This window comes from Oncorhynchus clarkii, chromosome 5 (assembly GCF_045791955.1).
Source record: "Oncorhynchus clarkii lewisi isolate Uvic-CL-2024 chromosome 5, UVic_Ocla_1.0, whole genome shotgun sequence".
Lineage (NCBI taxonomy): Eukaryota > Metazoa > Chordata > Actinopteri > Salmoniformes > Salmonidae > Oncorhynchus > Oncorhynchus clarkii.
The window spans coordinates 38648745-38672463 of NC_092151.1; the positions used below are offsets into that span (position 1 = coordinate 38648745).

Consider the following 23719-nt stretch of genomic DNA (forward strand, 5'->3'; position numbering starts at 1 on the left):
TGGTTCTTGTAGTACTGTTATCCTGTTCATTTTTGGACACAAATGGCACCTAGCAGAACTATAGTAAGGTGAATTCAGGAAAAAAAGAGGGACACTGCATTTCCGTCTTCTGTAACCTCTTTCGACAACTATCCAACATAGTACAACACATGATACATTTCTGAAATCCTCAAGAGCTTTCATAATCACACAAAATATAATTTGGGTAAAATTAAAACTACAATACCTTGAGAAATTATTCACACCCCTCAACTTACCATTTTGTTGTGTTACAGACTGAATGTAATAAACAATAATACCCCATAATGTCTGAGGAATTATGTTTCTCGAATTTGTAAATTTGTAAAATTAATAATGTAAAGCTGAAATGTATTGAGTCAATAAGTATTCAACCCATTTATGGCATGCCTAAATAAGTTCAGGAGTAAAATGTGCTTAACAAGTTACAAGTTGCATGGACTGTGTGCAATAGTTTCTCACAATTTTTTAATGACTGCCTCATCTCTGTACCCCACACATACAATTGTTTGTGAGGTCCCTCAGGGAGATTTTACAATGCCTAGCACATAAGGGCACCTATTGGTAGTAAAAAACAGACCTTCAATATCTCTTTGAGCATGGGTTAGTTATTAATTACATTTTGGATGGTGTATCAAAGCACCCAATCACTACAAAGGGATACAGGCGTCCTTCCTAACTTAGTTGCCGGAGAGGAAGGAAACCGCAGAGGGATTTCACCATGTGGCCAATGGTGACTTTAAAAACAGTTTGAGTTTAATGGCTGTGATAGGAGAAAACTGAGGATGGCTCAACATTGTAGTTACTCCACAATACTAACCTAATAAATAACATGCATCCTGTTTGCAACAAGGCACTATTGTAGACTTTTGTTTGACTTCAATGCAGCTTTTGACATGATCTATCATGCAGGTACAGGACGGCAGGCAGGCTCAGGTTTGTAATCAGGTCAGAGTCAGGCAGGTACATGACGGCAGGCAGGCTCGGGGTTAGGGCAGGCAGGATGGTCAGAACCGGGAAAAACTTGGAAACAGAACTTAACAGGAACACGGGAAGGCACGCTGGTAAGACAAGACGAACTGGCAACAGACAAAAAACAGGTATAAATAAACAGGGGATAATGGGGGCAGATGTGCAACACCTAGAGGGGGTGGAGACAAGCACAAAGACAGGTGAAACAGATCAGGGTGTGACAGTATCATAGTCTACTGATGGAAAAACATATGTGGCATTGCACCCCCCTGCTCTATTTAATGGAAGCCTCTCCAACAATTCAGGTAGAATCAGGAATTCCCCAGGGCAGCTGTCTAGGCCCCTTTTTCAAACTTTGCTAATGACATGCCTTGGCTTTGAGTAAAGCCAGTGTGTATGTATGTGGATGATTTAACACTATACACATCAGCTACTACAGCGAATTAAATCCCTGCAGCACTTAAAAGTATTTAGGACAAACTGCAGCTCTAAAACTGAAAGCATTGTATTTGGGAAAAAATCCTTCACTAACCCTAAACCTCAACTAAATATTGTACAATGCACACACAGTCATCCCTAATGCCTCTGGCCTAGCGGACTCACTAAACATAAATGCATCTTTTGGAAATAATCTGAGTGTTGGAATGGGCCCCTGGATATCCGTAAATTTTTAAAACAAGACAATGGTGCTGTCTGCTTTGCTTAATCTAATTAATGTTAAGTGATTTACATTTGTGATACTTAAGTATATTTAAAACCAAATACTTTTACTCAAGTAGTATTTTACTAGCTGACTTTCACATAAATAAATCTATACTTTTACTCAAGACAATTGGGTACTTTTTCCCCACAACAGTGTTTTGACTGATTTCATGTCAATGATAATATTGCTCAAATTCACTAGCTAACCAACTGTAATGATCTATTTGAGAGAAAAGTGGTCAATGTATTTGTTTTCTATAAACATTGAAGAAATATAGCTTATATGTTGTCAAAATCCTAAGCAGTGGTGTGTATTTATGGATGCCAAGGGAAGCCAGGCGTCCCCAATTATTGGACCAATAAAAAAAGATCAAATTTCATCTGTGTTCATAATTTTCCATCAATTCACAAGTGGCTGAACCTCACTGGAGAAATCATTGAGCGAGGAAACAGTGCCCCTCTGTCTCAGTATGTGTAGCCCATGTATCTGATGTTTCTTCAACCAAAAGAGTATAACATTTTACCGCCATAGCGTATGATTGATGTCAGCAAGAATGTGGCCTCCCTTCATAATTTGTTTTTGCCAATCAGCGTTGTGCTGAGCTCAACTGTGGGTTGTCCTGGTGCAGCAAAATGTCATTTTCTGAAATAAATGTCTGTTTCTGGTCAGCTTATGTTGATGTCCTGCAGTAGCTAGCTTGCTAAATCAACCTCTTTCCTAAGCCATGGATGGAGATTTGGCCTTAATTCTCTGTACAGGCCTGTGGTGACGTCAATTCTGATCTGAACCATAAATGCATATGTTGTGCCACTGACCTGAGATGATTAAAGTTCCATATGTAACCTAGTAGGCTCACATTAACTAGTTAATTGTAGCCCATGCAAGGAACTTAGGCTACCTCGCTAAAATGCTTGCAACTAGCCTATTACAACAGAAACTTAAAGTGTACTGTATGACAGAGCCATAGACTGTTTTGCAAACATGAGAGAAGGATAGCATTGGCTTTCAACTAGTCTACAAGTAGGGAGAGTCAGTTTTACACAGAAGTCAGTACCATGGACAGTCACATGATATTTAGCAACATTGATGGAACTAAATTGTTATTGGTATCTAAGTTTGTTTTTAATGTATTGTTGATTTGATGCTGTTTAAATGTTTAAGTTGAAATGGTGCTGGAATAGTGGAGGCAGTACTCCTGTTGTCTTTGTGCTGACTTGTGGTAACTCTGGTTCTAAATCAGTAGATGTTAAATGAACTTGCTTGACCTGCTGCAGGTGACCTGTGTATTCTCTATTGATAGGCTCTGTGGTGCTTAGTCAATGGGAACTCAATGGGCCATCATAAAGTTTTTACACAGTCTGCCAGTCTTGACTAAAGTGCCAGAGGTATGAGGAGAGACATCCTCCTTTATGGAAACAAATACTACCTGATACTTTGGATCCTATTCTTCGCCAGTTAGAAGACGCACTGCATCAATGCAAAAAAAATAATAATTACTAATTACTATCCATGAGTAACCTCAACCTTGTGGGTCTGTGGGTGTTTGGGCCAATAAAGTGCCAACTCAATTCTACCACTGACTAGTCTCTCATGCCCCTATGAACGGGGACACAGGGCAATAGTTTTTAATCTAAACCAGCCCTTTTTTACTGGAGTACACTAACCCCTAATTGGGGCTCTTTTCTTGACCCCCAGTAGCAGTTTACCAGATAAGAAGTCAAGAAGATCAAGACGTAGATTGTTGTAAGGGTGTATTATGGCCTGTGCTGGTCCCATTGTCATATCCATTCTGGATTCTGAGTGGTAAAATCACAGCTGAAAAATGCCTCTGTGTATGTGTATACTGTATGTGGGAATGTCCATCCTACATGTAGTGTTGGTACATGGAATATTCCTCAACTGCATATATCATAAATTGCTATTGCAAATATAAGTATTATGTTCAACAACTGACATTTTCAGATATTATTTTGACAAACACACTTTAACACACTTTGGTGCTTACAGTTCATTCTCTATTGTCATAGATTTGGTGGGCACTGTCATCTGTGATCTATGTGATACGACTTTCTTTAAGCGCGTACTGATGAAACTGTCACTTCATATTTTTTTCTTAAAGTCTACAAACGCTCTACATTTATTCACTCTGTGATAGGGTTGGATCTTATATGCTACTTTTATTATTGTCCTGTAAATGGTTCAGTGCCTATAATTTAGGCTGTGTGTAGAATGGGGCATAAAGGAAATTACCTCTACTAGATTATAGTGAGAAAGAAAACAGCATACAATTTTGTCCTGTGTATTAATTTGCCTATAACTAATCAGAATTCCATTATGTTTACATAAAAAACAGAATACTTCAAAATGAGAAGATCCTGCCATGGAAAGACAACTGGGTGGAAAGTGGAAAGGAGGGGAAATAACTCACACCATGCAGCAGGACACCTTCAGCTGTGGGGTCTTTGTAATGCAGGTTTGACAGTTATATTTTCAATAATGAAGGGTTAGCTGTTATGTGACAATTAGGTCAAAAACTCAATCTTATTTTTTGGTGTAGTTGGCCAAGGAAGTTGCACAGAATTTCCCCAACATCCCCTCCCAAATTGACATAGAACCTTCACAAAAACACATGGAGCAACTGCAAAAAGAAATGGCTGAGGATATACTAAAAATGTCTGGTATGTAATGACATTTAATTCAAAGTAAATGTAAATTCTTTATTTTTATGTAGTTGTGTGAGACAACCATATGTTCAGTTCATGCCTATGATTTCAGAGTTCAACAAAGTCAACAACTGCTTCATGTGTGCCACTGATAAAGAACCTGGATGTGGCCCAAAGACTGACTGGGTTAGTAACATGTAAGACAATTTATGATATAACACAATGGATGGCCATTTTGTCATAGTGCATTGATATTTGATATTATTTATAACGTGTTACGCTTTGTTTGAAGTCAGTAGGTCACATGACCAAGGAGCTATTGAAATTCGAATTTAAAAGAACATTGTACTTTGTTTACGCTCCCTACCGAATTAAACTAGGAATACAAAATGCTGCTCACATTTCCACATGTTTATTAGCTTTGGAAAGTGAATTAATGTCCAAATCGGGAATATAAGACCTGTACAATGTTGTGCGCAATTTTTCCAACAGCATGACACTTATTTGGGGTCTGTGGCTTAAGTGGTTTGAAAGCGCGAATATCCAACTTGAAACTGTTTTTACCTCGGTTAAGTAATTTACGTATCGGGTAATCACATAATGTGTTATAGCAATCTGTCAGCCGATGAGAGAGGGGTTTCGCTTTCTCAACCTTTTCTTTAGGTCTAAAAAGCAGTCTGATCCTATGACTTTCATGATAGATAGGATTTCCTGTATTGTTTCATGTTTTCACTAAACGATTTAGCAAGAAAAACGTCAGCCTGGAGAAAAATGTCAATGTGCCAAACTTATTTTTTTTCCACATTGCTTTTACAAGAAAGACCTCCCCCTAACAACTCCTCCAGTTCCCAACGCTTTGCCAAGCTGTATATTTGTAGTACAGCACGTTGGCCAGCCTAAATGAACCACACTTTAATATTTTTTTTCTGAGGATACAAACTCATGGTATAGTGGGTTAGCTGACAACGTTACGAAAACGAAGCGCACTCTTCAATGGGGCAGGACAGTCTGTGAGTTGTGATTCTGGATGGCCAGATAGCTACCAACAACCATGTGGGGAATTGTAAGTGACTCTTTTTAGCTAGTTTCAGCTTGTTCTTGATACCATGTCTTGTTTTGAAGTGTTTTGACTGATTGAATGTCAATTCCATTATTGCTAGCTAGCTAACCAACAACTAAGGATGTATTTGAGAGACAAGTGCTCAGTGTAAAAAAATAAATAATACATAAATAATTAACAAAGAAGTGCTCATTGTGCAATTGTAATTATGTTTTCAATAAACATTGGAGACGAAAGGTTTACTTGTTGTCAAGAATCTAAGCCAACCTCGTCTGTTTTGCCCCATAGTTGCACACGCTTTGGTTTTGTTGCTAAACAACCAACCAGTCTATGGGCAAACCCAACAACTATCCCGACCAGAAACTACTGAGGCTGACTATAGACCAACACCTTACCACAGCATATTTTATGGGAGTAACATCATGTTGTTTTTCCTGCTATGGGCTTCACTGTTCCTCTCAAGCCTCCAAGAACAAAATGGTCAAGATGGTAAGTCCAAAACGTTATAATTTTATCAATATTTTTTGACTGATACAGAACTGTACAGTATGTGATGTTGAATTGCATTGTCATCATGCATACTGTAACAGGCTATACCTATGTAGCTCCAGGTGTCCTGCTTTCTGGACCTCAGAATGTGAGTGTGAATTATGACCTAAAAGACCAGAGGATATCTGTAACATGGGAAGATGACCCATCTTCCTCCAGAGTACCGGACAAATTGATTTATGATGTGGAGGTTCTCTTAACAGTCAATATGACTGAAGTACACAGTGTGAGTGTTTGCCAAATCAATTACGCACATTACTACTATGGACCTTATTACCACCGGACACAATTCCAAGGTTGCTATATAGAAGTATGAGTGGCTGGTTGTGGGTGTTGATGTCCTCAGGAAGCTGTGGATATGAGACAAGCCCTCGCCAGCAGGAAATACCACTGGAGTTGGACCTCGGCTTTACCCCTAGAGTGCACCTCCCACTCTGTCAGGCTCCGCTCCCGATACCAGAACTACACCAGTCAATGGAGCCCCCTACTGACCATCACTGGTTGGTGTTTTTATTTCAATTAACGCATAATCACACTCAGGCATATATACACACACACAGTACACACAAACAATGTTGTTCCTTCACATCCGTAACCTTATGTTTTTTTCTGCAGGGAGGGCCTCATCACATCCACAGGTTTTCCCAAAAAGCAGCGTGGTTCAAGTCGATAGCAACTTTACTTTCTGCTGTATTCTTGGGCCAGGGCAGAGACTTGAATACATGAAATACAACAACATTCTAATGAACACCACCCACATCATTGACCAGAGTTATGCCATGGTGGTGCATATGCAGTCTCCCTCTCCACCCAGTTGCATCAATGTCTATTGTAATTCACCTCTGTATGGCACCTGTGTTTACGTGGGATGTAAGTATAAACTTCTTGTAAGCTTCCCTCTTACCAATCTAAGCAGCTAAACAGCTCTGTAGTTCCTTGCCATACTGTACAGTTTACAGCATCATTTGAATGTAATCATAATGGATATGGGATGTGTTCAAACATATAGATCCTATAATCCCCCCCCCAGACCCCCCTGGGGACAGGAACCTTGTGTGTGAGACCCGGGACCTGGAGTCAGTGGAGTGTCACTGGGACACAGGGAGGGCCACCAACCTGACTAAACAGAGGATGACTCGTTATGACCTGAATGGAAGGTAAGGTACTATAACAAAAAGGAAAAGCCACACACTCTAGTAGCTCCAATGCAATAATTTATTCACCAACGGTTCAACAGCAAGCTGTCTATCAGGCTAGAGTACTACCCAGGCCATGATATTGTTAGTATTATTGTGTAATAATCACTGGAGGTGACATTCTCTGTCCATGTATTCTTCAGAGCTTGTCCAAACAGAACAGTCTCAAACTGCTACCAATCAGTACGAGTGGATCAGGGGGAGAGGAATTGGACATTGACTGCCAGAAACCCGCTCGGCACACTGGAGCTCAGAGACACAGCAGACCTGAAGAAAAGAGGTACAGTAGTGCGATAGCAGCTCCTCACACACTGCATATTAATCTATTCCTTACTCTTAGTATATTGATTTACAAGGCCATTGAATGTTGAGGTTCTACCTTCCAGTGCGTTTACTAGCTCCCATGGAAGTGGTGGCTTCAGGTGTGAATGCCAGTGTTCAGTGGCAGTGGGAAAGACCGCAGTACCATATACTATTAATGGTTTGCCAAGTACAGCTGAACCATAGTGGGCACATAGACGTGGTAAGTTACAGTAGGACACCTACAATACAATGGACAATAGAGTTATTAACTAGGCAATACTAATGCTAAGCCCATTTACACTCTATTCACAGAGGAACTTTTCTGGCATAGGTCTTAGGTCAGTAGTTTTACATGGCCTAGCACCTGCCCAGACATACACAGTGCAGGTGTGTTGTGGATTGAAACAGCACTTCTGGAAATGGGGCGACTGGAGCGAAGGTAGCACCTTCAAAACCGAAGAGGACAGTGAGTATCCAATCCATATGCAGCTACATGGACACACGTTTTTAAATACGGTTAAAAAGGAAGACAGTTCAAACACACACCGTATGTGTAGATTGTATTTGATTACATAAAGTTCACAATTGTTACGTCATCATGTGTCTTCTTTTTGTCCCCAGTTCCTGAAATGTTAGATGTATGGATGCAGATTGAAGGGAACCAAACCATGATACTATGGAAAGTAAGTTTTGAAGATTGTGTACACTATATAGTATACATTATGTGCTATTGGTCATACTACATTATAAACTGGGTGGTTAATGGCCTGAATGCTGACTGGCTGACAGCCACGGGTATAACAAAACATTTATTTTTTACGTTGGTTATCAGTTTATAATAGCAATAAGGCACCTTGGGGTTTGTGGTATATGGCCAATATACCACGGCTAAAGGTTGTATCCAGACATTCCGCTTTGCATTGTGCCTAAGAACAGCCCTTAGTCGTGGTATATTGGCCATATACCACACCCCCTCGGGCCTTATTGCTTAAGTATAGCACATTAGGGGACTGGGCTGATAATCAAGACTTTAATAGATACAGTGGGCTCCAAAATTACTGGCACCCCTGACTGGCAATGCACAAACAATGCTTAAACAAATATAAACAGTAGAATTATAGAGAAACTCAAAATACCAACATGTGAGAAATACTGTACTTTATTAATGTTTCAATGGAACCCACCAAAATAATTACTAATTAATTTAGTTAAAAATCAATGTCCTCCAAATCAAGGTTTCACAATTAATGGCACCCTTAAAGATTATTGTAAATAACATCTACCAAAATTAAACCACTAATTAAATTCCACTTATTTAAGTTTATCTAAGTTTTAAGGAACTATATTGAGCCATTACATCACTTCCTGTTTCACTAGGGTATAAAAAAGAGGTAACACACATGCAATATAACGCTGTCATCCAACAACATGAAGAAAACAAAAGAACTAGCAGTTCAAAAGAGACCGATGGTCATAGACCTTCATAAATCTGGTAATGGCTACAAGAAGATCCACAAACGATTGAATATACCACTGAGCACTGTCAGGGCAATTATTAGAAAATTCAAAAGATATGGAACAGTTGAAAACCTCACGGGTAGAGGACGCAAATGCATTTTGCCCCCCAGGATAGGGAGGAGGATAGTGAGAGAAGCAACAAAATCCCCAAGAATCACTGTGAAAGAATTGCAGGCCTTGGTGGCGTCTTGGGGTCACCAGGTTTCAAAAAGCACCATCAGACGCCACCTCACAGGCTCTATGGAAGGGTTGCCAGAAGAAAGCCCTTTCTGACCCTAAGACACAGACGCAACCGCTTGGAGTTTGCCAAACGTCATTTAAATTATGACTGGAAGAAGGTGCTCCGGTCAGATGAGACCAAAACTGAACGTTTTGGTCATATACAGCATCAGCATGTTTGGCGTCGAAACAGAGATGCATACAAGGAGAGGCACCTCATACCCACGGTGAAATATGGAGGGGGGTCAGTGATGTTTTGTGTCTGTTTTAATTCCAGAGGTCCAGGGGCACTGGTTAAGATTGATGGCATAATGAATTCTACTAAGTATCAGGCAATTTTGGCTGACAATCTGGTTGCCTCTGCCAGAAGGCTGGGACTTGGCCGTAAGTGGATTTTCCAACAAGACAATGACCCGAAACATACCTCAAGATCCACACAGAAATGTTTCTGTGACAACAAAATCAGTCACCGGACCTCAATCCAATCCTTTTCCACTCAGCCCACAAACCTGTGGGCTGAGTGGAAGAGGGCAGTTGATAAGCGCAAACCCAAGAATGTGAAGGATTTTGAAAGGATCTGCATAGAGGAATGGTCCGAAATCCCTCCAAATGTGTTCCTTAACCTTGTCAAACATTACAGGAAAAGACTCCATGCTGTTATCCTTGCCAGAGGTGGTTGCACTAGGTACTAAATGAGGAGTGCCAATAATTATGAAACCTTGATTTTGGTTAAATAGATTTTGTATTAAATAATTGAATGATTTTGGTTGGTTCCATTGAAACATTAATAAAGTACAGTATTTCTCACATGTTGTTATTTTGAGTTTCTCTCTATAGTTATATTGTTTATTTGTTTAAGCATTGTTTGTGCATTGCCAGTCATTTTGGAGCCCACTATGAATGATATCAAATAGATTATGATATTCATCCCTTTCTCTTTAGCCCCTTACAGTGAATCAGAGTCATGGGCAGATCAAGGACTATGAGGTGACCTGGGGAAGGCAGGAGACAATTCTCCATCCACCTCAGAATGACTTTCTCATCAGTGATCGATCCACTGATGAGGGGCATAGGGTCACAGTTACAGCCAAAAACTCTGCTGGCAGCTCCCTTCCCTCGATCATCATTATTCCTAGACTTCCTCACAGAAGTAAAAGCTCCATGAAAATTGTTGGCAGTGATGGTGGGTTTAACCTATCCTGGTCCGCTAGCCCCAATTCTAGCTGTGGCTACGTGGTGGACTGGTGTCCCACACATAAAAAATGCAGAGTGGAGTGGGTGAAGGTACCAGCTGGTATAACAAGGGCCAGAATCCAATCAGGTGAGATGCCATCTCAGTAAGGGGATGTTGAAATGAGATCTAGGTTCAAACACATGTATTAGATTTGTTTGTTATTTAAATACTTATTTCCTGTGTAGTTGAGTATTTTTAAATAATGTCTCCCGAATCCGCTACTTCTATTGGCAGTATTTGAAAGTATTTTGAAATTATGTCCATTAAATTGCCTACTATTTGAAAGTGTTTTCAAGTAATTATTTTAAATACTATTTTCTAATACCTGGGTTAAATGCATGGGAGTGTTTTTTTTTTTTTTTTGTCAGTATATTTGTGTATTTCCAGATACCTTCCAATATTCAACTACTTGTCTTTTATAATAAAACATATCTGAATACTTACTTCGAAATGTATGTGAAAGTAATTGAGATATTTGAAATAGTATTTGAACCCAGGTCAGGCTGAAATTGCTCAAATGCCATGTCACAAGGTAAATGCTTTTTAATAGTTATTGTAATACCTTTGGAGTTTGGTTCGTGAAGAATATGTATACCTTCATGCCCTTGTTGCGGTTTCTCACACCCAGCTAGCTTTGAAGAGGGGGTGAGGTACACACTCTCCATCTTTGCCTGTACTCCAGGGGCTCCAGAGCTATGGGAGAGAAGGGAGGGCTATGTAAAAGAGTGCCGTAAGTATCCACTCTTCTGACTTATAAATCCAGAAACCTCTTGCTATAGTATTTGACCATCCATCTCTATCTTTGCTACATAGTTCCAAAAGAACCGATTCAGAGGTTGGCTGCAGAACAGTATGGTTCGGACACGGTTCTGATCTCCTGGACTGGTATTCCCCCGGAGAATCAGACGGCGTTCATTCATGGTTACATCATATACTACTGTGATACTTCCCATCCTTCCAACATGAGAATTTTCAATGTCACTACAGGTATGGAACACATGCCCAGAGAAGATTTACAGTATTCGGAGACAAATTGATTAAATGTAATCATATCTTGCTGCTTTCTTTTTTCCCCCCTTTCTTCTATTTGGATCATTGCCTGCTATGATGGTCAGATGAGCCTGGGGCCAAGAATCTGACAGGCATACCCGTCAGCTCCTACAGATTCATAGTGAAGGCCCTCACATCAGTAGGGGAGGGCGGAGACTCTTCACCAGTCTTCCTCCAGATGAACCCCCAGAGTATGTCCTGACCTATTCAGTTGTGTATTTTTATTGCTGCTGCTTTGTAAAAAGCTGTAACTTTCTGACTTCATTCCACAGCTGATCAGTTGATCACAGTGATTATCATTTCCCTGGGTTCAGCTGCCTGTCTCCTCGCTCTGGTCACCATCTTATGCTACAGAAACTGGAAATGGTAGGAACATGTTTACTGTCATGTCAACCAATCAATCAATCAATCAAATGTATTTTATAAAGTGGGTTGTTCCATGTCATTTCAGAAAGCCAAGACACCCACCATTTCAGATTGTTCAGTAATTGTTTCTGTAGTTAGAAACAGATAAGATTTGCATTTGTGCAACATTATTTTGTTCAAATATAATTACATATCTGAGAAATGAAGCTAACTGATTGCACGTAAATTGGTCATTTTAATCTATAGGATTTAAAAAATATTTAATAAATATAGAACCTAACATCTGATTTGGACCAAGCTTTTTTTTTCTAACAATGAATGGTCAAAAGCCACCTATGGACCCTGCACATCCCACACCAATACAAAACACCAGCCCATCCCAACCCAACAACGAGTATGCAGTATCAGTTCACTATGTCTGACTAGTTGTATGGAGCTGCAGCTCTGAGTGTTGTTTCTTCATCCTATGTAATATATTCTCAGTGAATTTGGTAATGTTTTTTTTCCGCTGTTCAGAGAAATTTGTCATTGAAGTTGTTAGGTTTCTGTCCCATCCTGTATTCTGATATTACTGGGTTCTGACTAGTAGAGGGTGCTATTCCTGCTATTAGGTGATTTTTATTTTATTTTTAAGAACCAACCAACCCCCACCCCCATCTATAAGTAACATCATTGAGTTACACAATACATTTTTAGATACTTTAGGATGATTTGAAGTGTGAAAATGCTAATATAGGTACCATTTACTTGCATTGGATTTGTGCCACAAATGCCAAAAGTTAGCATATGAAACATTGGCCAAAAAAAACAAAGCATGGGTTGCTGTCAACGTTTGCCAATAGACTGCTTACAGGGTAAGGAAACCAATATCACTTTGTAATTTGGGTGAACTCCCTTTAACATTCAGGGGGGATCTTCTAACTGTTTCACCTAATAATAGGAACAGCAGCATCTAGTGGTCAGAAACCAGTAATATGAGAATATAGGATGGGACAGAAACCTAACAACTTCAATGACTAATTTCTCTGAACAGGGGGAAAAAACCATTACCAAATTCACTGAGAATACATTACATAGGATGAAGAAACAACACTCAGAGCTGCAGCTCCATACAACTAGAGACACAGAGAACTGATAATATATACCTGTTGGTTTGGGATTGGTGTGGGGTGTCTGTAGGTGACTTTTGACCGTTCCTTTGGATTCCTGATGTCGATCTCATTGTTAGAAAGACGTTTGGTCTAAATATGATGTTAGGTACTATATTGAATAATATATGAATCCTATCAATTAAAATGTGCAATTTGTATGCCATCAATTAGCTCAATTTTTCGGAGATCAAATTATATTTTTACAAAACAATGTTGCAGGAATACTAATCTTGTCTGTCTCTAACAACAGAAATGATTTCAGAACAATCTGAGATGTGCTTTTTAAGGTGGAACGACCCAAAGCCCTTTTTACATCAGCAGTTGTCACAACGTTAGTATACAAATACTCAGACTAAAACCCCAAAGAGGAAGCAATGCAGATATTGAAGCACGGTGGCTAGGAAAAGCTCCCTAGAAAGGAAGGACCCTAGAAAGAAACCTAGAGAGGAACCAGGCTCAGAGGGGTGGCCAGTCCTCTTCTGGCTGTGCCGGGTGGAGATTGTAAGAGTACATGGCCATTTAGGCAAGATTGTTCTTCAAGATGTTCAAATGTTCATAGATGACCAGAAGTGTAGCCGGAGAGTAGAGCATTTCAGTACAGCCTGGTCTCACAGCAGTCTAATCTTGAAGTGACGAAAGCATGGATTAGCTTTTCTGCATAATATTTGGACAAACAGTTTCAGATTTTTGCAATGTTACAAACTGCTCTTGAAAATATTTATGATATGTTTGTCATAAAATGCTGTTACAAAAACAGTGCCCATCCCACTGGCTGTTATTTTTTCCAGGACCTGTCCATATTACTATTTTATCAACCGTTTATTTTCTTCATGTCAACAGTTTGAAAGAGAACCTGTATCCTAAAATTCCACAGCCAGTATGGAAGGAGGAATGGTTGACACCACTGGTAGGTCCTCGGTCCCACTCCATCTTGTTTTTGCACTCTAGACTAGAAAGCAGTACTTGCTGCAGGTAGAGTATATCCCGATATTAACGTTTTTCTTGTTTTCCAGGAGAGCAATGGCCACCAAATCCTCTATGTGGATCCATGTCAACCCAGTGAGATTGATATAGTGTGTAACAGAGAGCAGTCTGGAGAAGCTGTACTAGATAACAATGCTGGAAAGGGTGCCTTAACCAACACAAACTCCCATGTCCCAGCTCTGCGTGGATACTACAACCAGCTCCTCACCAAGACCACTTCAGGACACTTCACCTTCTCTCCTCACACGATGGCGACCCCATTCTCTCAACTCTCAGGCACAGTAATTCAGAACCCCTCATACAACCTAGAAGTACAGGCTAGTTTAGATATGGGACAGTCTGTGGGATATGAGCCGGATATGAACTCTTTCTCCTGTCCTAACTCTGAACTACACAACACCATGTCTTATGTGCCCATTGAGACTGATTCCTGGGATTACAAGTTCCAGTGTCACATAGAAGACAGCTCTCCTCTCCAGGAGTAGAGCTTCTGGGCAGCCCTATTTCCTTCAGCTCCACTCAATTCATATTTTTGTTCCAGCACTAACACAGCTAAGACCACCAATTAAGATTTTGATTGGGCCATGATTGCACTGCTGGAAATAAAAGTGGCTTATCAAACAGAAATAATGAACTGCTGTACCTGTATTTATTTAAATGCACTTCTCTCTGATGACTTGATATGTTGCTTTATGTGAAATATTTAATGACAGCGGAAATGTTTTGATAGATACAGGATGAGTAATTATGTAACAGTAAGTGTTGCTTCTGTCCTTCTCTTCGCCCAAACCAGGGACCTTCTGCACACATCAACAACAGTCTCCCTCGAAGCACTGTTACCCCTTGCAGTGCAAGGGGAGCAACTACTTCTAGTCTCAGAGCGAGTGACGTCACTGATTGAAACGCTAGCGCTCACCCAACTAATTTTAACGGCTTTTTTTCTGGCAGCATATAGAAGAAGCACGTTCGATTGTGCGTCAAGAATTCAGCATAGCAAATTTGTATGAAGGTCTGGTTATTAAATGGGTAAATAGTTCAATAGTAATATGGTATAAAACGCTCTGGTGACAAACATTTACAATTATCGACATGGCTGGGAGAACCTATTCAAGTAAGTAAGGTAAATACATTTCGAAAATGTAAAACAAATAAAAATTGTTACAGTGCAGGCTAACTCAAATGAGCTAGCTAGTTGGCTAGCTAGACATACTGTTAAGCGAATTAAATGTCACCAGTTAACGTTACTCAACTTCATATTAGCTAGCTATCTTGATGTATTTATCACTGTAAAAAACAAACTCTAAATGCCATGGAGGAGGGTGAAAGGATCATTTTTAGCAGCCCCAACTTTCAAAGTGAGAGAGTAGGTTATTCTGGATAGGGCAGGTTCTTTTGTGTAGTTCCAGTCCCTAGAAGTGAGGACGGAGGTAAAAGTAACATAATATTCAGTGCAGTGTAATTTCAGTATAATGAAGTCTGTTTCTTGTGAGTTTTTCTGTCCTCAGATAAAGAGAGCTCTGAAAGCCTGTCTACGGATGAAGTGGTCCCAATGAAGAGCAGTGGTTCTCAGTCCTGGTCCTGGGGACTCAAAGGGGTGCACATTTTTGTTTTTGCCTTCAAATGATCAATTCGTCATCAAGCTTCTAGTGGTATTTATGTATTCATTTGTGATGCTATCCTTGTTATGATCCTGTTATTGTCACATGCTACACATGCACATGTGTGTGCCCATGCATCTATCACTCCAATGTTCTCATGCTTTGTTATAAGGGATATTATACTTTAGTAATCCACAATGACCTAGTGATGTAAAAGTCTAATAATGACATTCTTCCATATTCCTACAGATATCTTGTAAATGGAGATTCCTTCAAAACGATTGCCTACAGTTACCGGTTGAGTGACCAGGGCCATCTGGGACTGCCTCCTGGAGGAATTCAGGTGTGTGAAGGCTACCTGTGTCCTGCGTAACTTCATGAGGATGGACACGAGGACCAGGAGGGGATCTGCAGCTCGCCAGTGTGTGCCAGAGGAGAAGTCTGGTGCCCTGCAGGATGTTTCAAGGATGGGGTCCAACAACGCAGCAAGAGAGGCATTCCGTGTGCGGGGGAGATCTTCACCTCCTACTTCTTTGAAGAGGGTTCTGTTCCCTGGCAACACCATAGACTACACTGCACAACCAAAGGCTCTTTTAAGAGCCATCCACATTGCAATACGGGTATTCTTCTATTTACTTAGCTATGTCAACTGCAGTTATTCAATTCCCAGTTTCTCTCTGATTTCTACTTCTCAGGTGATGGTGCTGTTTAGGTAAGGGTGTGATGTCTGTACAAAAACAAAACAGGCTATTTTAAGTCATCCATATTGAAAAAAGTTTAAACAAGTAGACACCCTATAACCCACACATGTATCAGTATGATTGATGGATTGCGTTGTGCAATAAGCAGGCTCAGGTGTATAACTATGGCTCCTTCCACCTTCAAGGTATAGGCAAGAGGGCCAACCATGGAGAATAGTAAGACAATTAATTATTTCTAGAAATACGCTATATTGTTTGTCCTCGTGTGTCCGTCCATGTTTTTCAGCATAAAGTACTCTGCAGCCACTTAAGTGTGGGCACCAGGTAAGGCCAAACACAGATTTCTGTTGAATACTCTCTTTAACCACCTTATTTTCTCAACAGTCTCTGTCCTTCACTTCATCCCTCTCTCCCCTTCTCCCTATATCCTCTAGGTTATATCAGCTGTGTCAGTGAACCCCCTCCCGCATCTGAACTGGCTATTTAGAGGGCACAGCATGATCAGAGGTGAGAGCTCACTTTGTCAGGTCAACAGGAAATATTATTGAAGAGATTCTTTACATTGAAATAGAGATTCAGTTGTACCAGAGTTAATGATCCAAGGTCAGTTTTGCATTTCTACCTGATGATTATGATGACTGACAGTGTTAGCAGGTTTAAGCCTTGGGTTTTTAAAATGTTTATACTATCTCTCCATCTGTCTCTCGTGTGCAGGTATGTTTTGATGTGAGAGAGGATGCCAACCCTCAGTCCCGTCATCGCCACCTCACCCTCTCTAAAGATAACCTTTGGGCCGACTGGCAACCCAAGGCTGGTTAGGAGACACTATTGTGTAATTGTGATTAACTGAGAGAAAATTATGGTAGCACTGATTCATTAATCATATGCTGCCTTCCCAGCTCCTATGTTCTTACCTCTTTCCCTTTTATACCTCTCTCACCACCTATTTCTTCCTCTGATTTTATAATGCACAACAGATGTGCATTAAACTACAGATTGAACATGTATTTATAATATTACAATTATAATGTTTATAACACTTGGACAATTAACTTATTTCAAGAAAGGTTTTCACATTCTCTACTGGTTAAAATTAAGTATTTCATTTGATGAAATACTACACCTATCCTGTGTTTATCAGATCAATGCAGATGATGGAAATTAGATATTGAGATGAACCGGTTTGAGAATGTACTTGATGCATAGGAAGTGGTGTACATTTAAAAAAATATATATATTTCTGTGTATATGAATTACAAATCAACCTTTAACTAGTTAAATCATGTTTCTAGTATATTGCATAGTTACAATGTGTAACCATTGATGTCCCAGGACCAAGACTGGTAAACACTGTTGAAGTGTATCATTGTAATACATACATACATACATGCAGACACAGCATCATTCAAAGACTGGAATTTTATGCACCTGGTATTGGATATGACTGAAAAATAATCTGACATTCATACCTGAACTATACCTTTATTTGCCAGAGTACATGATCAGTGAATATATTAAATGTACAGGTTACAATGTGGGGATCTCATGCATGGGAATAACTACATGTATATATGACTTCTTTGGAACAAAGTTATATTATATTCTACTCAATCCATAGGCTTCATTAATGTCATTCAGACAGTTTTGAAGTTGGCTATGATAGCTGAGGTTCATAGCTAAGTTCTGAACTAATTTGTATACCAAATGTTTTAGGGTCTATACACAGATCGGCCACAAAGCTATCTACACATCCATAGACAGGTATTTTTATCCTCCACTGCACAATAAGCAAGAAAATAGTTTGCTAGCTACATTATTTCATCTATCTGCATTGTACGACAAATATCAGCAAGGCAAGCTCACAAAATTGTACATTCAATTTGCAGTGAATGTTTTAGCTAGCTAGATTCTGTACATTCACTCTTTCACAAGACGACAGCCTGGTTTGCTGTTTGTTTCAGGAGTCCCTAAAACAAATGACATTTTCATACTCATGTCACAGCAACCATAAAGCTGGCTGGCTAATGTTAGCTAGTCAGCTAGTTTGCTAAATCACCCGATACGTTTTATTTTTTACGACAATCATATATTTTTCACCGCCTCCCAGGCCACATTCGCACCGCCCAAAGGCCCCGCTCTCTCTGCTTTCCTTCCATTGAAATTAATGGAAGCGGTGTTTCACCGCGCGGCACCGCGTGCTAGTGAACGCGGGGCATCTAGTAGGGGTATCGAGATCAGGGAACGTTCTCCTGCCCACTCCCAAGCTGTGTTCGAATACTCATACTACCCACACTAACCCTACTATTTGTGACGTGAATTGAGTATATAGTATGCTTATTGGTATGGATATATTTAGTCTATCCATACTAGTTAGCTAACTACCTAACAGTTCCCCGGATGTCCAACTAAATTCGCCAAAATATGAAGTATACATTTAGAGATAGAGATAGACCAGATGCTTTTCAACTTTCTTTTGAGAAACTGTACCCATAACATTAGGAACACTGTTGTAATGAACACTTATGAGAATGGTGGGCTGAATTTTCTGGACTTCACTCCTTTAAATAATACTTTTAAGATCAATTGGATAAAACAATTCCTAAGAAGACCCACTTCTACCTGGAATTGTATTCCTCATGTCTTCTCTACTTTTGGTGGCCTTAACTTCATGTTGTTTTGCAATTATAATATTGACAAAGTTTCAGTGAAACTTTCTGCTTTTCATCGGCAGGTTTTCTTCTCATGGTCCTTAATTTATAAACACAAATTTTCTCCACACAGATATTATATATGGAATAATCGGGATATATTGTACAAAAATACTGGTTCCGAAATAATATCCTATTGGTGAGCCAACTGGTAAATGCAGAGGGTCTTTTACTCAGTTATAAGGAATTCTTATCACTTTACAAGGTCCCTGTTGTATAGCACACTGTATTACTTATACAACTAATATAAGAACAGGACTTGAGACGGGAGTAGAAATTAACGTGGGCATTGTTTAATGCGTTTCACAGGAAGAAGATTCCAAGCAGTTCAAGTAGTAAGCAAGGGGGGTTACAGGTGCTCTAAAGGGACAAAACTAGAATATCAATACACAACATATCCCTCCCCCTTTACCTTTGATGACTCATAAGGAAAAAGTAAATATTCACTGTTTTGCCTATTGTTTTCTTTTTAATACAAGTTCTCTTAATGTAAATAAATGAACTTTTCAGAATATCCTTTTCTAAACTAGGGATAGAGGGTAGACTGCCTCAGTCCCCAGACTTAACCCAGGGGTGTATTCTGCCCCAATGTCGGAGGTTAGTTAGTCTGAACTAAATAGTCAACCTGTCAGGGGGCCGTCTTTCTCTTGCAGGGTAATGACGACGTACAGGTGAGTCTACAGTCACATTATCTCTGAGTGGTGATGGTGTATGCCCAGACTGGGGTGCAACAGTACTCTGAGTAGGCACTCTGGCTGGTTCAGGTGAGTCTGGAGCACTTTCCACATTTGTAGGTTGCTACAGTGGATGTTCAGGAGATAGCTCGTTGTCATGGTAGGTCTCCAGTAGCTGATCTTGTTTTGTCATTTGACATGAGTCAGCTCTGAGGTTGGTTCCTGGCAACAGTTGATCCACATGTCTCCTCCAGATTATGTTTTCTGGTGTGTGAACTGTGTAGGCCCTGTTTGTGCAACCACTGTGGCTGGTATCCACTTTGGACCTTTGCAGTAGTTCCAAGCAAGTACTCTCTCTCCAGCTATGAAGCTTCTGTCTTTTGCTTTGCTCCGTCTCTCCACCTGTGCTCTCTGTTGTGTCTGTACAACCTGTCGTCTTTGGAGGTCGAGTCGCGTGTGAAGCTGTCTTTTCATCATGGCTGACGCGGGTGCCACTTTGGTTGTAGCGTGGGGAGTGTTTCTGTAGGTTAACAGGAAGGTGTTTAGACGCCTATTGAGGGAGCCGTTCCCTTGTGATGATTTTAAAGCTTGGTCATCATTTGGACAAACCTTTCAGCGAGGCCGTTCATTGCAGGGTGATACTGCGCTGACTTGATGTGCTGAATTCTATTTGCTTCCATGAATGACCGGAACTCTTCAGACACCAGTTGGGGGCCATGATCACTAACGAGTTGCGTTGGCAAGCCGAAGCGACTGAAGATTGACCGTAGCTCTTCGATGGTTCTCTCCGCTGAGGTGCTCTTCATCACTGTGACCAAGCCATTTGCTGTGTGCGTCAACTACGACTAAGAACATACAATCCTCCAGTGGACCTGCATAGTCTATGTGGACTCGCTGCCAAGGCTCCTCTGGGAATTCCCATGGGTGTAGTGGCGCTAGTTGAGGCATGTTCCTCATCTTTTGACATGCAGAACATGACTTGACCTTGTCTTCGATAGCTGCGTCCAGACCTGGCCACCAAAAGTAGCTGCGTGCAATCTCGTTCATTCGCACCATGCCACAGTGCCCTGAATGGAGTTCTTCAAGCACCTGCCTTCTCAGTGGCGGCGGTATGATGACTCAAAAACCCCATAGCAAGCATCCAAACTGAACTGTGAGCTCGTTTCTCCTCACTAGGTAAGGTTGTAGGCTGTCCGACATCTCTCCTTTTCCACGAGTGACAATGTCCACGACCTCAGACATCACTGGATCAGTGTGGGTGAACTTTCACTTGAACAGACGTAACTGGAGCGTTTGTCACTTCCTTGAAGTAGAACATTTCAGCCTGGGAGTGCTCAGTGTGGGTGACAGGTAAGGGAAGCCTTGAGAGGCCATCTGCATTGCAGTGCTGCTCAGACCTTCTGTACTTGATGTCGTACTGGTGAGCAGATAACAATAACGCCCATCGCTGCATGCGGCTGGCTGCAAGCAACGAAATGCCGGTGTGGGGACCAAAGATGGAGGTGAGGGGTCTATGGTCCGTCAGCAGTGTGAATTGTCGGCCAAACAGAAACTGATGAAATTTCTTAACTCCAAACACAATGGCGAGTGCTTCACGCTCTATCTGTGCATAATTTCTCTCGGCTTTACTTAAGGTCCGTGATGCGAAAGCAATTGGCCTTTCTTCACCTGATGGCATGATGTGTGAGACAACCGCACCAAAGCCATAAGGCGATGCATCACATGCCAACTGTAATAGCAAGTTGGGGTTGAAGTGGGTTAGTGCCTCTGACTGAGCTAAGGCTGGTTTCACTTTCTTGAAGGCCTCCTCACATCTGTCTGTCCACTTCCACTGTTTGGTTTTGTTCAAAAGTTCATGCAGTGGCTTTAACATGTTACCTAGGTTTGGCACAAACTTTGCGTAGTATGTCAGTAGTCCTAAGAATGATCTCAGCTGACTCACATTCTGTGGGGATGGAGCTTCCGCAACGGCCTTCACCTTCGATGGCGCCTTGCGGAGCCCCGAACTGTCGATGATGTGGCCCCGGTACTCAACAGAGGGCTGGAAAAACTTGCATTTGTCCTTCCGGACCCTCAGACAGTACTCCTCCAATCTCTGTAGTGTAGCGTTCAGGTTTCTCAGGTGCTCCTGCTCATCTTTGCCAGTGATGAGTAGATCATCGAGGTAACATTGGACCCCAGTGAGCCCGCTCAGTATCTGGTCCATAGCTCTCTGAAACAAGGCCGGAGCTGAGGTGATTCCAAAAGGAAGCCTCCGGTACCTGTACAGTCCTTTGTGAGTCACTATGGTCAACAGTTCTTGTGACTCTTGGTCCACATGCATCTGTAGATAGTAAGATAGGCCTGACATAAGTCTGAGTTTTTGTCCTCCAGCTAAACCAGAAAAGAGGTCTTCAATGAGGGGTAGTGGATATTTTTCAGCAGTCAAGACTGGGTTAATGGTGACTTTGAAATCACCACAGAGTATGAGTAATCCATCTTTTTTTATGACTGGAACAACGGGTGTAGCCCATTTACTAACATTCACTGGATCCAATACTCTATTCTCGACTAGTTTGTTTAGCTCAATTTCAACTTTTGGTTTTATGGCATATGGGACAGGTCTAGCTTTGAAGCATTTTGACTTGTATGTCCTTCATACTGCCAAGGTCTCCTTTGAACACATCCGCATGTTTCCTCAATATCCCTTGTAGGTTTGTGTCCTCTTTTGCAACCATGTGAATTTCCTGCCAGTTTAGTTTGATCTTTTCCAGCCATGTGCGTCCTAGCAATGCTGGATGTTTGCCTTGTAGAGTGGTAGCTTTACCTCTCACAATGTAGAGTGGTAGCTTTACCTTCTGTTTGTTGAGCTCCACTGTAACAATCACGCTTCCTCTCACTGGAACAATCTCACCGGTGTATGTTTCAGGCATCATCTTTGTGGGCTTGTAGTATTAGGTGATGTAGTTTCTCCTTGTATACAGCCTCAGACAGCAAAGATATGGCTGCTCCAGTGTCCACGTGCATCAGTACTGCATTTCCATCCAGTAGCGGTGTCACCCAGTACCAGTATCCATTGTCTAAAATGGACAAAACATGCAAAGATTCTTCCCCTTCAGACAGGGTATCACTTTGTTCATCCTCTGTGTGCTCCATTTTATGCACTTTCTTTTTGTACTTCCTGAAGTCACTTTTCCTTTGTTCAGTACTTTGTTTGATTGTGTCTTTTTGTTTTTACATGCACGTTCGATATGACCCTTTATTCCACAACTTCTGTAGTCTAAGTCTTTGCACCAACACTCTGCTTGGTGACCTGGTTTCCCACAGCGATAGCATGGCTTCCCACCTCCTGCCTTATTTTTTTTACTCCGTAGACACCTTAGGCACTTTGGTCGATGCACTTAGCTGTTGTGTGTCTTTATTCGCCATTTCCATTGACGTACTCACTTCTATTGCTCTCTGCAATGTTAAGTTACTCTCAGTCAAAAGGCGTTTCTGAATTGCCTCGCTGCGCATGCCACACACTAACCTATCACGTATAGTGTCACTCATTGATCACCCAAATTCACAGTGTTCAGATAACTGTTTCAATACAGCCACAAACTGTGAGATTGATTCCCCCTCCTCTTGATTTCTCTTATGAAACCGGAATCTCTCTGCGATTATCAGTGGTTTGGGAGAATAATGTCCTTTTAAGGTAGTCACAATTTCATCATATGATTTATCATCAGGTTTTTCAGGCGTTACTAGGCTGCGCAGTAGATTGAATGTTTTTCCTCCCATAACAGTCAAACATGTTGGCACAACGACTTTTGCTTTAATTCCATTTGCCAACACAAAGTACTCAAAACGTTCTGTGTAAGAACTCCATTGTTCCACAGATTCATCAAATGTTCCTATATTTCCAATCATTGCAGACATTTTCGGTTTATTTTTCTTTCTCACACTTTTCACACGGTCCCTTACTCCCAGACCCTTTTTTCTTTCTTTTAACTCATGCCGACTTCCCTTTCTCCCGCAGCGAAACTCTTTAACTTTTTTATTATTATTATTTTATTAGCGAAACTCTTCCT

General features: G+C 40.9%; 1 protein-coding gene across 1 annotated transcript; it reads left to right on the forward strand.

Annotated features, from left to right (window-relative positions):
• Window positions 1-5193: 5193 nt before the first annotated feature.
• LOC139409999 (leukemia inhibitory factor receptor-like) lies at window positions 5194-14613 on the forward strand. Its single transcript, XM_071155418.1, has 17 exons — window positions 5194-5419; window positions 5705-5905; window positions 6022-6191; window positions 6312-6465; window positions 6581-6835; window positions 6996-7122; window positions 7305-7441; window positions 7548-7684; window positions 7777-7930; window positions 8086-8147; window positions 10144-10522; window positions 11064-11165; window positions 11249-11422; window positions 11551-11676; window positions 11758-11851; window positions 13843-13909; window positions 14016-14613. Exons 2-17 carry the CDS (start codon window positions 5839-5841, stop codon window positions 14469-14471), a joined length of 2661 nt encoding a protein of 886 aa, XP_071011519.1. The 5' UTR covers window positions 5194-5419; window positions 5705-5838; the 3' UTR covers window positions 14472-14613.
• Window positions 14614-23719: the final 9106 nt, after the last annotated feature.